At 50.1% G+C, this 12,110-nt stretch overlaps 1 protein-coding gene across 1 annotated transcript in view; it reads left to right on the forward strand.

Moving 5' to 3' along the window:
• The window catches only part of NACAD (NAC alpha domain containing), a 17,642-nt gene extending 10,838 nt beyond the window's left edge, over positions 1–6,804 (forward strand). The window contains exons 6-13 of the mRNA XM_027837273.1: positions 22–2,916; positions 3,108–3,263; positions 3,867–3,955; positions 4,934–5,017; positions 5,480–5,626; positions 5,828–5,956; positions 6,152–6,274; positions 6,709–6,804. Of these exons, the coding sequence (XP_027693074.1) occupies positions 22–2,916; positions 3,108–3,263; positions 3,867–3,955; positions 4,934–5,017; positions 5,480–5,626; positions 5,828–5,956; positions 6,152–6,274; positions 6,709–6,723 (3,638 nt within the window). The 3' untranslated portion in view covers positions 6,724–6,804. The remainder of the gene's footprint in view (positions 1–21; positions 2,917–3,107; positions 3,264–3,866; positions 3,956–4,933; positions 5,018–5,479; positions 5,627–5,827; positions 5,957–6,151; positions 6,275–6,708) is intronic.
• The last annotated feature ends 5,306 nt before the right edge of the window (positions 6,805–12,110 follow it).

Below are 12,110 nucleotides of genomic sequence, written 5' to 3' on the forward strand. Positions count from 1 at the left end.
AAGAAGCAGCAGATCTAGAGCCCACTGCCATGAAAACATCCCAGACTATACAAGAAGAAGCAGATCTCAAACCCATTGCCATCATGACATCTCAGACCCTACAAGAAACAGTAGGCCTAGAACCCACTTCTATGAAGACATCCCAGACCCTACAAGAAACAGTAGGCCTAGAACCCACTTCTATGAAGACATCCCAGACCCTACAAGAAACAGTAGGCCTAGAATCCATTTCTATGAACACATCCCAGACCATACAAGAAACAGTAGGCCTAGAACCCACTTCTATGAATACATCCCAGACCCTACAAGAAACAGAAGGCCTAGAACCCACTTCTATGAACACATCCCAGACCATACAAGAAGCAGCAGATCTAGAGTCCACTGCCACAATGGCATCCCAGACTGTACAAGAAGCAACTGATTTAGAACCCACTGCCACGATGGCATCCCAGACCATACAAGAAGCAACTGATCTAGAACCCATTGCCACGGTGGCGTCCCAGACTGTACAAGAAGCTACAGATCCAGAACCCATTGCCATGGTGGCGTCCCAGACCGTACAAGAGGCAACTGATCTAGACCCCATGGCCACAATGGCATCACAGACAGCACAAGAAGTGGCAGATCTAGAACTCATTGCCATGATGGCATCCCAGACAGTACATGAAGCAGCAGATCTAGAACCCATTGCCACAGTGGCATCCCAGACCGTACAAGAAGCGGCAGATCTAGAACCCATTGCCACGATGACATCCCAGACCGTACAAGGAGCGGCAGATCTAGAACCCATTGCCATGATGATATCCCAGACCCTACAAGAAGCAGCAGGCCTAGAATCCATTGCTATGAAGACATCCCAGACCCTACAAGAAACATTAGACTTAGAACCCATTACCATGAAGACATCTCAGGCCCCTCAAGAAACAATAGACCTGGAACCTGTTGCTATGAAGACATCTCACACTCTAAAAGAAATTGTAGGCTTAGAACCCATTGCCATGATGACATCTCAGACCACACAAGAAGCAGTAGGCCTAGAACCGATTGCCCTGACATCTCAGACAGTACGAGAAACAGTAGGCTTAGGCCCTATTGCTGTGGAAGTGACCCCTCAGACTCTGCAAGAAGAAACAGGCTTCACATTAGGCCTGGAGCCTCTTGCCATGGAAATGTTTCGGGCTGACAGGATGCAGGTAACACCAGACACCCTCCCTGCCATGGGGCAGGAGGAGGGAGAGGGAGAGAAACAAGAATGGCTCCAAGATGAAGGAGAGCCATTTCTGGCTGAAAGGCTGGAATCAAGGGAGGGCCTTGTTGCCTGTTTCAATATCGATGAGGAAGCTGAACCATTGTCCCCCCAGAGAGAAGCTCTGCCAGGGGCTTGGGAGCTGGCAGATGGCCAAGACCAAGGTGTTGAGGGGCAGGAGGGGCTAGCTGGTGAGGATGAAGGCTTGAACCCTCTGGCTGAGCAAAGTTATGTAGTCATTTCCAAAGGTTCTGAGGATGCCTGGTCAAGGGATGTCAGCGGAGAAGGGTGTCCCCCTGTCTCCCTGGAGCGTTCCCTTCAGTGGCCTCCATGCCATCTGGAAGAGGAACCAGATTTGGAAAACGAGGGCTCTGTTGGTGAGAATGAGAGCTCAGAACAGCACTTGGTGTCTCCCACAAAGATGGATCTTGTGCCAGGGTCACTGGATGCTATCCAATCCTCTAAGGAGATTGGAGCTCCAGGGCCCAGTTCTGGACCTAGCCTGGAACAAACAGATGTCCTGAGGAAGGAGTTACTGGGAGAGATTGAATTTAATGTGGAGGAAAATTGCCCAGAGGAGCCATCTCAGAAGCCTCTACCCAGTGATGAAATCCCAGAACCCGGTGAAGCCCTGGAGCCTGTGCTCAGAGCAAAGGAACCCCAGAGTACGCCAGGGGAAGGTTCCCCAGTGTTATCTGAGGGCCCCCAGCTAAAGACTGCCTTGAGGTGGGACACTGAGCAGGCGTCCTTTCTCAGGCCAGAGGAGGAGGGGCCTGGCTCCTCCTCCCCGGAGGAGCTGGTCGACGTCCCCTTCGTGCCAAAGTGCCAAGAGACTTTGGTGGTTGCTCCTGTACCCCCTGTGGGCGCTGACGAGGCTCACGGCCCCAAACTTCTGGAGGAGAGAGTTCCTTCCTCTGTTTTGTCCTCAGCTGACTGTTCCCTTGAGGAGCCGATAGGTCCGTCTGAAGAGAAGAGGCCCCCGCCTCAGAGCTCCCCGGACGGGGAGAAGCCGCCAAGTCCAGCAGGCGGCGCAAACACGAAGTTGGGGAAATCACAGCCCCGTTCTGCCATTCCTGTGCCTTCCTTCAGGGAGGCCCAGAGCTCTTCTGCCCCTGTGATCCCAATGCCCAACACAGTGGCTCCCCAGTCCTCTTCTAGCCCAGAGGCCTCAAGCAATAAGGGCCCCCCACTTCCCTTGACCCAGAAGCAAGAGGGGGGTAGGGTGGAGGGAGCAGTCTCTTCCTCAGCCCGGGCTGTCTCAGGGAACATGCCCCCATCGGCCTTGTGCCCATCAGACCTGGGCACAGTAGCAACACGGAAAGCAGGATCTCCCCGGCACCGTTCCCCAAGGGGTCAAGTCCTAGTGTCCCCTAGAACACCAACCTCAAAAGCGGTCCCCTATGCCAAAGACCAGGCCCCAGCAGGGTCTCCTGAGGTGATCTCAAACCCATGCTCCAGGGGACTCTGGGCAGGGCAGGCTCCCCTGGGGGGGTCTGTACCTCAGGTGGTTCCCAAGCCCCCCACTCCCAGCCAAGTGCCTCCAGGCCCTGCTCCTGGCCCAGGGCTCTGGGCCCCAACTCACTCCAGGGCGGGGCCTGCTGCTGCTCAGCGAGAGGAGTGCAGCCCCAGAGATGTAACCCCTCCACCAGGACCCCGGCTGAGCAGAGAAGGTAATAGGGCTGGGGGTGTGGTGGGGCAGGAGTGAGGCTTGTTGGCAGGTGTGATGGGAATGGGCTGGGGATGGTATGGATGGAAGATGTGGAAGAGGGAAGGGAGGCTGAGGTTGGGCCATCTTCTGGAGAGAGAGGTTTATGCCAGATTCCCTCTCCTGCCTTTCCATCCATCACTGCCAACCTCCCAGGTACTGATCGACCACCTCTCCAGGGCTCGGTGCAATCACAGTCAAGCTCCTCGAGCGAGGCAGACCCCCTTTCACGATGCACAGAACTGGAGGAGCTACATCAAGCAGCGAGCATGGCCCTGCGCCCGGCCCCTGGGGCTCTCCCCAATCACAGGGGTGAGTGGCCTTTGCACTGCAGCCTCAAGTGCAGGCCAGGGGATAGGGTGGGCTTCGATGACTACCCCCTTATCACATTCTTCAAAAGGCTTTCGAATCCATTGTGAGTCTCACAACTCTGTACATTAGGTAAAAAGAGCAAGAGGTGGTTAACACTTTAACAGATGAGCAAACTGAGGCACTGGCCAGTAAAGCAGCTTGCCTGAGTGAGTCAGGAGCAGGGCTAGCACCAGGCCACGGGTCTCCCAGCTGACCAGGGCTTTCTCTACTTGGATAGCCATATTCTGGCTATCTTGTGATCCCGTGTCCAGCCTCAGCCTGCCCCAAAGAATCCCTAGTTCTTTCTGTGGCTTGGGGAGGGATGCCTCCCCCGCCTCCTTCCCACCAGCTATGAGGCCTGGACAGGGCCATCCAGGGTCCCTGGCAGTCTCTCTCCCGTTTGTGCCTGGGGCCTGAACTTCCAGCACCTGTCTGGGGGACTAGAGTTGAGGTTGAAGAGGTGACCTCCTTCCTCAGGGCAGGGGTGGGGGGCTTGTCCAGACTAGGTCTAAGCAGTGATTCATCTTTTTTTCTTTCTGACCCTCACCCCTTCCCTACCCCCAGCATCCCGCAATGATTCTGAGAGTAATGGGGAGTCTCTCCCTGAGTTGGAGGAGCCAGACAGTACTGAACCACGGACTTCACCACCTCAGGTACTCTCTCCCCGCTTCCATCCTAACAACTCTCTGGGGAAGGGTTTGCTCACCTTGAGAATGGGCTCATTCTGTGTCCATGACTTGGGCTGGGGAGAGACCCTGCAGAAACATTCCTCTGGGTGGTCCCTCTGAGACTTCTCTTTTTAGGTAGATAGAGTAACTATAACAACTTAAATTCTTTTTTTATTGCTCTAAAGCTTACAAAGTACATAATTCTGGCATTAGCCTCATTTTACTTGAGAGGAAAACTTCAGTTTGGAGGGGTTGTGATATTTGCCTAAAGTCATTGTAATGAATTGCAGCTGAGAAAGGCTTAATATGTTATTATTATCTCATTGGATCCTCACAACAACCCTTCGAGGTAGGTGCTATCATTATTCCCTTTTTACAGTTGAGAAAACTGAGGCAGACAGAAGTCAAGTGATTTGCCCAGGGTCACACAGCTAATGTCCGAGGCAGGATTTGAACTGGGGTCTTCTAGACTCCTGGTCCAGTACTCTATACACTGGAGCATCTTGCTGGTAAATAGAAGAAGCATGCTTCAAACCCAGGCTTTCTGATTCGCAAGTCAAGCACTCTTCGCAGCCTCTGACCATGGGCTCCTTCTGGACAGGGACTGACTCTCGTCTAACCTCCCCACAAAAACAAAACCAAAAAACCATGAACAAAACCACCAGACCAGATAATACATTACGCTGCAGGCCCTTACTTAATTTGACCCTTGCGACTGAGGCCCGATCAGGCGCTGTCCAGGTAAGTTTCCTTTCTAAGCTTCCCTCTCTTATTCCCTGGGGGCTTCCCTTACTTGACGAGGAACCGGCCTCTGGACTCCTTGACCTTCCAGTAGCCAATAGCCCTGCATCCGGCCGCTCCTTGACACTCTGTCTAGCTCTCTGGAAAGCCTAGATCTCAGGAAGACAGGCGGTGTGTTTGCCCTGCATGATCAATCCAGTTCAGGCTCTGTACCATCCACAGGCCCAGCTGGCCCACTCCGTGGGAAGCGGCGAAGAGACGGTCAATAAAGCCAAGCAGAGCCGTAGCGAGAAGAAGGCCCGAAAGGTGAGTCGCCTCCAAGCACAGAGGGTGTGGATGGGCTCTGCAGGCCGCCCTGGGTGGGATTTGCTTCACCCACCAGGCTTGGCATTCCCTTAAACCCTAAGACCACAGAACATGGAAACCTCTTCTGCCAAATGGGGAAACTTATACTCGGAGAGGCTGGAGCTAGCTTAGCTGCCTCCTGGCCTAGGGTTCTTGTCCAAGCAGGTGTCTCCTTTATGGATAGTAGTCAACATTTACTTGATGTTCCATAGAAATCAAACAAGAACCCTGAAATGGAATGAAAATTCCTTCTTTTTCCTGGGTAATGACCAAGTCACACACTCTTCTTGGCCCTGACAACGTGTGATTTTCTTCCCCTCCCTCAGGGACAGAGAAGGTGGGGTTGACTCACCCTAAACATGGACAGGCTCTCAGGCTGGGCCTGAGTCATATACTCACCCTTCATGCCCTCCCCCCTCACAGGCCATGTCAAAGCTAGGCCTGAGGCAGATCCACGGGGTCACGCGAATCACCATTCGGAAGTCTAAGAACATTCTTTTTGTCATCTCCAAGCCTGATGTCTTCAAAAGTCCAGCTTCAGACATCTACATAGTCTTTGGGGAAGCTAAGGTCAGTCTGCTTGGGTCGCTCACATTGGTGGAGGTGGGGTGGAGAATCACCTCATGCAGAACTAGGGGAAGGGGGTCAGCTTGGGAGCCATGGAACTCGGTCCTTCAGCTGAGAAAGGCAGTATATTCTACCTGGGGGAGAACAGGGAGTGTCTGCCTCTCCTTCTTCCTTGCACACCTTCCACCCCATCATTCCCTGTAGATTGAGGACCTGTCCCAGCAAGTGCACAAGGCAGCAGCAGAGAAGTTTAAGGTACCGGCCGAACCCTCACCCATCATCACAGAGACAGCACCAGGCCTCAGCATCAAGGAGGAGAGTGAAGACGAGGAGGTGAGGTTGGGTGGGACCCCTGGGCTCAGGAATTCCACAGAGCCATTTATAGGGTCTCTCCTTTCCCAAAGACATGGGGGAGGGAGGCACGTGGGGTCCAGGGGGTGGTTTTGAACAGGTCAAGGCAGCCCCACTGGACATGGGGCCCAGCCTCTCCTAGCTATGTGCCATCTCTTGATTCCTGCTTCTTGTCAGGTGGACGAGACGGGCCTGGAGGTGCGTGACATTGAGCTGGTGATGGCTCAGGCCAATGTGTCTCGAGCGAAGGCTGTCCGGGCTCTGAGACACAACAATAATGACATCGTCAATGCCATTATGGTGAGCATGGATCCAGGCGAGGCTGAGTACAGAGCTCATGCCATGGGGTAGCACCAAAAGCTTCTGCCCTTTTCTTCTTCCTTTTCTCTCTTCCTCATACCAGGCTTCTCACCTTCCATTAGACCACACTGTTCCCCTCCTTCCTCCCCTGCCAAGTCATTTCCAGAGGCAGCATGTCAAGGGCCTTAGTTAAATGTCCTAGTGTGTCCTTTTGGAGGATTTTTTGCTCACTTAACCCCAGCGAGCTGTCTCCTTCTCCTTGGTCCCCTGTCTGCTCCGCAGAGCTGAAGATGGCGAGCATACCTTGTCTAGGAGCCAGCTGCTGTCCCCTTTATGCTTGTTCTGGGGTGGGGTGGGGGAGAAAGGAGGGACCATTGCTTCACGAACCTTCTAGCTCCCAGCCCTGATGTCTCTTTTTTGTCCCTTTCTTGTAGGAGCTGACCATGTAGCCACTGCCCTGCCCGGCCAGCTCCACCCCACTCCCCTTTGCCCCTGCATCCCTCAACTTAATGCTGCTCAATAAACCTGTATTCACTCCCCGTTGCTGTAGAATGACTTTTACTTCACTACTCCTGGAGGAGTATAAGGAGGGAGAGACTAGAATTTCACCCCAGCAGCCGAAACCATCTAGTCCCACCCCCTTATTTTATAGAAGAGGAGCTGGGTCCCCAAGGAGCTGTGGCTTGCTAAAGGAGACCTAGTAAGTAGCAAAGCTTAGATTCAAGCCCAGGTCCTCTGACTCTGGTCACCATCCTCTGCAACAACTTTAGGATGATGAAGGAACTGGAGACTGTGTCATCTGAGGATTTATTGAAAAAAGTGGGGGGAAGTTTAGCCCGGAGAGGTGACTAGTGGGGGTGTGGTATGAGAATGTAGAACTGGTCTTCTTTGGGAAGATGAAGATGCTTGTCTGCAGAGGGCAAACACTGTTTGTTTGTTGTGGCATGTCCTACTAGAGGGTTTTGTGTCCTGAGCACTGAGATCTTACCCCCCTCTCCTGCCCTGAATTTGCCCTAGCTGTTTCCTCCTCTGTAATAAGAGGGAGCTGGGGTAGATAATATCCAAAGTCTCCTCCAACTCTAATCCCACAGGACAACTGACAATTCCTAGGAGAAACTCATTTCCTCCCAAGGCTGTCCAGGCAACTATCCCCAACTAGCCCCATATTATGTCCCCTTCATCCTAAGTCCCCTCTTGGAGCACCACTATGCCTTGACCCCCTGCTCAGAACAGAAATGGGAATCTAGTTCTCTTTACCCACTGGCAGGGGTAGGGATGGCTCCCAGTCTGGCTTCATAGAAATAGTCTAAATGTCTCTTTTTCAACATCCTCCCCGCCAAGGAGCAAAAAAGCTTTTCATGGCTAGGAGACTTGGGTCTGAGTGGGGCTGGTAATAGGAATAGCTGGAATCTCCTGGGACTGAGCTTCCTGAAGCAGGCTTTTAAGAAGAGGCTCCAGCAGGGAGGGGGTGGAGAGGTACCTCCCCTCCCCCATCCCACCCTGCCTTGGCAGTTGCTAATGCTCTCCAGCTAATGCAGACTCAAAGGTCATTTCCTTTAGTGAGGAGCTAAAGGCAGGAAGACAGCCTTCTGGCAGTGCTCGGAGGACATCCTAGAGCTTCCGTCTGGATATGACAAGGAGGGACCCGCCCACGGGTGAGGGTGAGAGGTTATCAGCTCACTGTACTGGCCCACTGTAGACCGTATGTCTCAAATTCTCATTTGGAAAAAAGCCTTCTCTCGATCTATATACTGAAAATTAACACCAATTACAGTCAGGTTTTATAAAAGTTAGATGAGGGGGGAGGAGGAAATGTGGCCTGTATTTCCAGTCAATGTAATATTTTAGCCCTTAAGTTCAGCCTGCACTGAAGCTTCTGAAAGGCTGGAGTGGGGAGAGAAGGCAGCTGTGTGTTCTGGTGCAGTGCAGTCTTGCTGGAACCTAGATCTCAGGACCCAGGCAGGGCTGGAGTTATCTGCTGCCTCCACTCCCCTCCCAGGGTTTCTATCTCTTCCCACAAACTGGGAAAGTTTTTAGAGCCTGTAACCTAACTCAATCCCTGGTTCAGAAGGCAGAGTCAAAAAGACCAGCAGATAGGCAGTTCAAGCCCCTCATCTTGACAGGAGGAAACTTGAAAACGTGGCCAGTCATGCCTAGTTAAACCGGCCAGCAGCAGCTGCAGAGCTAATCTACCAGATGGCCCCCCAGAGGGGACAGGCTGGACCATGGGATGGCTGTTCACTCCCTACAGTTTAGACGCACGGTGTGAGGACCCTTTCAAGTCAGAAGGGGGTGACTATCCCGCAAGTTGTGATGCCTGAGGGCCGTCAGCTCTTTGTCCTCTCTCAACCCGAGAAATCTGGGAATGATACACTATTGGCTCACTCCAGAGACAGGTAAACTTCTTGGGAAGAGCGGAAAAAGCACTTGATTTGGAGTCAGAGAAGAAATAGATGAGTTCTAGAAAAGGACCACCAGCCTGGCACAGGGGCTTGCTACAGTCATGATGAGGGACTTTAATTATCTTGGAGCTCTCTCTGCCAAAAAGTAGAACCACTAATAATTTCTTGACTTGTATTTATGATAATTTAATTGTTCAGTACGTAGAGGACTGAACCAGAGAAAATCTATTCTGGAACTGATCCTTGTCAACAAGGAGGAATTGGTTCCTGTGAGCCTCATGGGAAACTGACTGCTCCGCCTTAGGATTTTTGATAGAGGAGATGCTAAGCAATATCTGACCAACACTCCAGAATTTTGGAGAAAAAGTGGGGGCAAAACCTAGTTTGTATCCCAGCTTTTGGGTAAGCGGATTCAGAGAAAGGCTAGGCAAGCCTTCATGAATTAAAATTCTGTGGAGAAAGTCAGTCCAGAAAAAATAGGATGCTTTGAAGAATGAAACTGTGAAGACACAGAGAAACAATTCTGATGTGGAGGAGGAGTGATCCACAGAGATGTGGATGCACAGGGAACTCTCTTGAGAGTTTACAAAGGCATGTATGGTAGATTGAAGCCAGAACATGGAAAGGAAAATGAATACTAAAATATGACACGGCCCTGTGAAGCACAGCATAAGGAGTGCTAAAGCTCAGGAGAGGCTGAGGCTAGTAAGGAATGCTAAAGATGATTTACGAGGGGGGGCGGGTTGGGGGTGTAAAAAGCTATCCTGGGGAAAAGAGGAGCAAAGAAGAGATAAGGTTGTTGCCCAGAGTGGATGGTACAGCAGACAACACAGAAGCTGCACCAAACTCTTACTTTGCTTCTATTTTCTATGCCAAAGAGAACGATCAAATAGTGAACAGGAAGTTAATAACCAAGATTAAGTAGGGAGATAGCAGGAGGCAGTACCTAGTTGTCTTCAATGAGCTCTTCAGGCCCAGATGAAATATATAATATTAATCACAGCTAGCATTTATATAGCACTTTAAGGTTTGCAAAGTATTTTACAAATATCACTTTTATACTCACAACCCTGGGAGGTCAGAGTTTTTATCTCCATTTTATAGATGAGGAAACTGAGGCAGACAGAGGTTAAATCTGGGTCACACAGACACTAGGTGGTTGAGGCTAGATTTGAATTTGGGTCTTCTTGACTGCAGGCCCAGAGCTCTATCCCCTACCTAGCTACATCTAGGGTACTGAAAGATGTGATAGCTAAGATACAGTCAGTGACTTTCAAAGATCTTAGAGAATAGTAGAGTTAGTGTTAGATTGGAAAAGGGCAAATGTTTTCCTGATTTCCAGAAACAGGATCCTTCAACCTATAAGTAACCTAGTGACTAACTCCTAGGAAAATTCTAGAACATCTTCCAAACATCTAGGCAAAGAAGCTGTGATCACAAAAAACAAAAACAAAACAAAACCGTACATGGCTTCATCAAGAATAAGCCATTCTCAATCTTGGCCCTGAAGAAGTGTAGAGAAATGCACCTCCTTCCCTTCTTTGAAGAGCAGAGGGAGGATGGGTTTGGAACACTGTGTAAATTGTCACACTTGGTTGACAGGGTTAGTTTACCAAACTGCTGCCTTTATCACCTCTCCCTATCCCCCTTTCATTTTAATTGTTTAACAAAGGGATGGCTCACTGGAGAGGAAGGGTGGAAGAATAAATTTGGAAAGGAAGGTGATATAAAAGAAAAATATCTATTTTTAAAAAGAGCATGCCACATGTGTCTATCTAATGTAATTTCCTTTTTTCTGATAGTGTTATTAGGCTGATGGATTAGGGGAGTGTTTTAGATATTATTTACCTAAATGTTAATGAGACAGACTCACATGCTACTTCTGTGGAAAAAACAGAAAAACGTGGGCCAGGTGAGCATATGTATAGTGTATTTGCAACTGTTTGAATGGCTGGCTGCATGTCAGTTTGGAAGGAGATTTCCAGGGGAATGCCCCAGAGAATTTGTGCTTGGCCCTATGCTTTCAAATGATTTTATTTCCTAATGTCTTGGTTAAAGACATAGATGGCATGCTTATCCAATCAGAGCTAGGAAGGTTGGCTGACTCATAGGATGAGAGTCAGGGTCCAAAAAGATCTTGCTAGGCTAGAACTCTGAGCTGAATCAAGTATGATAAAATACATGTAAAGGTGAACACTTGGGCTAAGAAAGTCAACCTCAGGGGCAGTTAGGTGGCGCAGTGGATAGAGCACCAGCCCTGGAGTCAGGAGGACCAAGTTCAAATCTGGTCTCAGACCAGACACTTGACACTAGCTGTGTGACCCTGGGCAAGTCACTTAACCCCAACTGCCTTGCCGGGAAAAAAAAAAAAAAAGAAAGTCAACCTCAAAAGTACAAGATGAGGGAGGTTATATCTAGATAATAGTTCATCTGAAAAAGACCTGGGAGTTTGAGTGGACTGCAAACTTCACAAGAATCAGCAACGTGGTGCTGAAGCCAAGACAGTAAATGCTATTTCTGGCTGTCTCAACAAGGGCCATCATACCCTGCTCTGATCAGACCACATCAGGAGGGCAGTGTTCAGTTTTAGGTGCCGTGCTTTAAGAAGCAAGAGTGACAAATTAGAGAGTACCCAGGAGAGTTGAGGGGAGCCTGTACTTTTTGCTGTATGATTTTCAGTGGAAGGAACTAGAGATGTTTACCTTGGAGGGGTCATTCGAGGACATGGCAGTTATGTTCAAATACCTGAAGGTCTGTCACCTAATTAGTCCTGTTCTTCTTGACCCTCTTTGACATGGGTGGGATTGCAAAGAGGCCAGCTTCGACTAGGTAAAAGGAAAACTTTCCTAACAGTTATCCAAGAGGAGAATGGGCTGCCTTGGGAAAGGGTAGGTTTCCATTATGGGAGGTCTTGAAATAAAGCCTGGAAAACATGTTTTGGGGGCATGTTTTAGAAGGGGTTCTTTGATGTTTATATATTGGTTAGACTACAAGGTTTCTGAGGCCTCTCTTCCAACTGAGTGTTCTCCCAGGTGTCCCTCAGAGGACTAAATTATGGTCCCTTGGCCCCGTAGCCTCTGCTAAGCCTTTCTGTTCCCTTTGACCAAAGTCCAGATCAGGAGCCTAACTGGACCTACTGAACTTGAGGTCTACCTAAGCCTTGGAAGCGGGATGGGCAGGACAGGGCAGGGGGAGGGGGAAAGGGAAAGGAACTAGCATTTACTAAGCACCTACCGTGTGGCCACATTGCCATCTCTGAAGAGCACAAGTCTCAGGGGAGCATTTTGGCTTGTCTGTTGCTAGCCTGTATCGATGAGCCTTGCAAGGGTCCTCCTGGGCCAGAACTATGGTAAGAGCTTTACCAACATGATCTTCTTCATAGGTATCTAAAGCAGCTACCTCTTCTAATTCCTTCTTACCAATAGGTTGGGCAA

The sequence above is a fragment of the Vombatus ursinus genome, unplaced genomic scaffold, assembly GCF_900497805.2.
Source record: "Vombatus ursinus unplaced genomic scaffold, bare-nosed wombat genome assembly UNPS02014820.1, whole genome shotgun sequence".
In the NCBI taxonomy this organism is placed as follows: Eukaryota; Metazoa; Chordata; class Mammalia; order Diprotodontia; family Vombatidae; genus Vombatus; species Vombatus ursinus.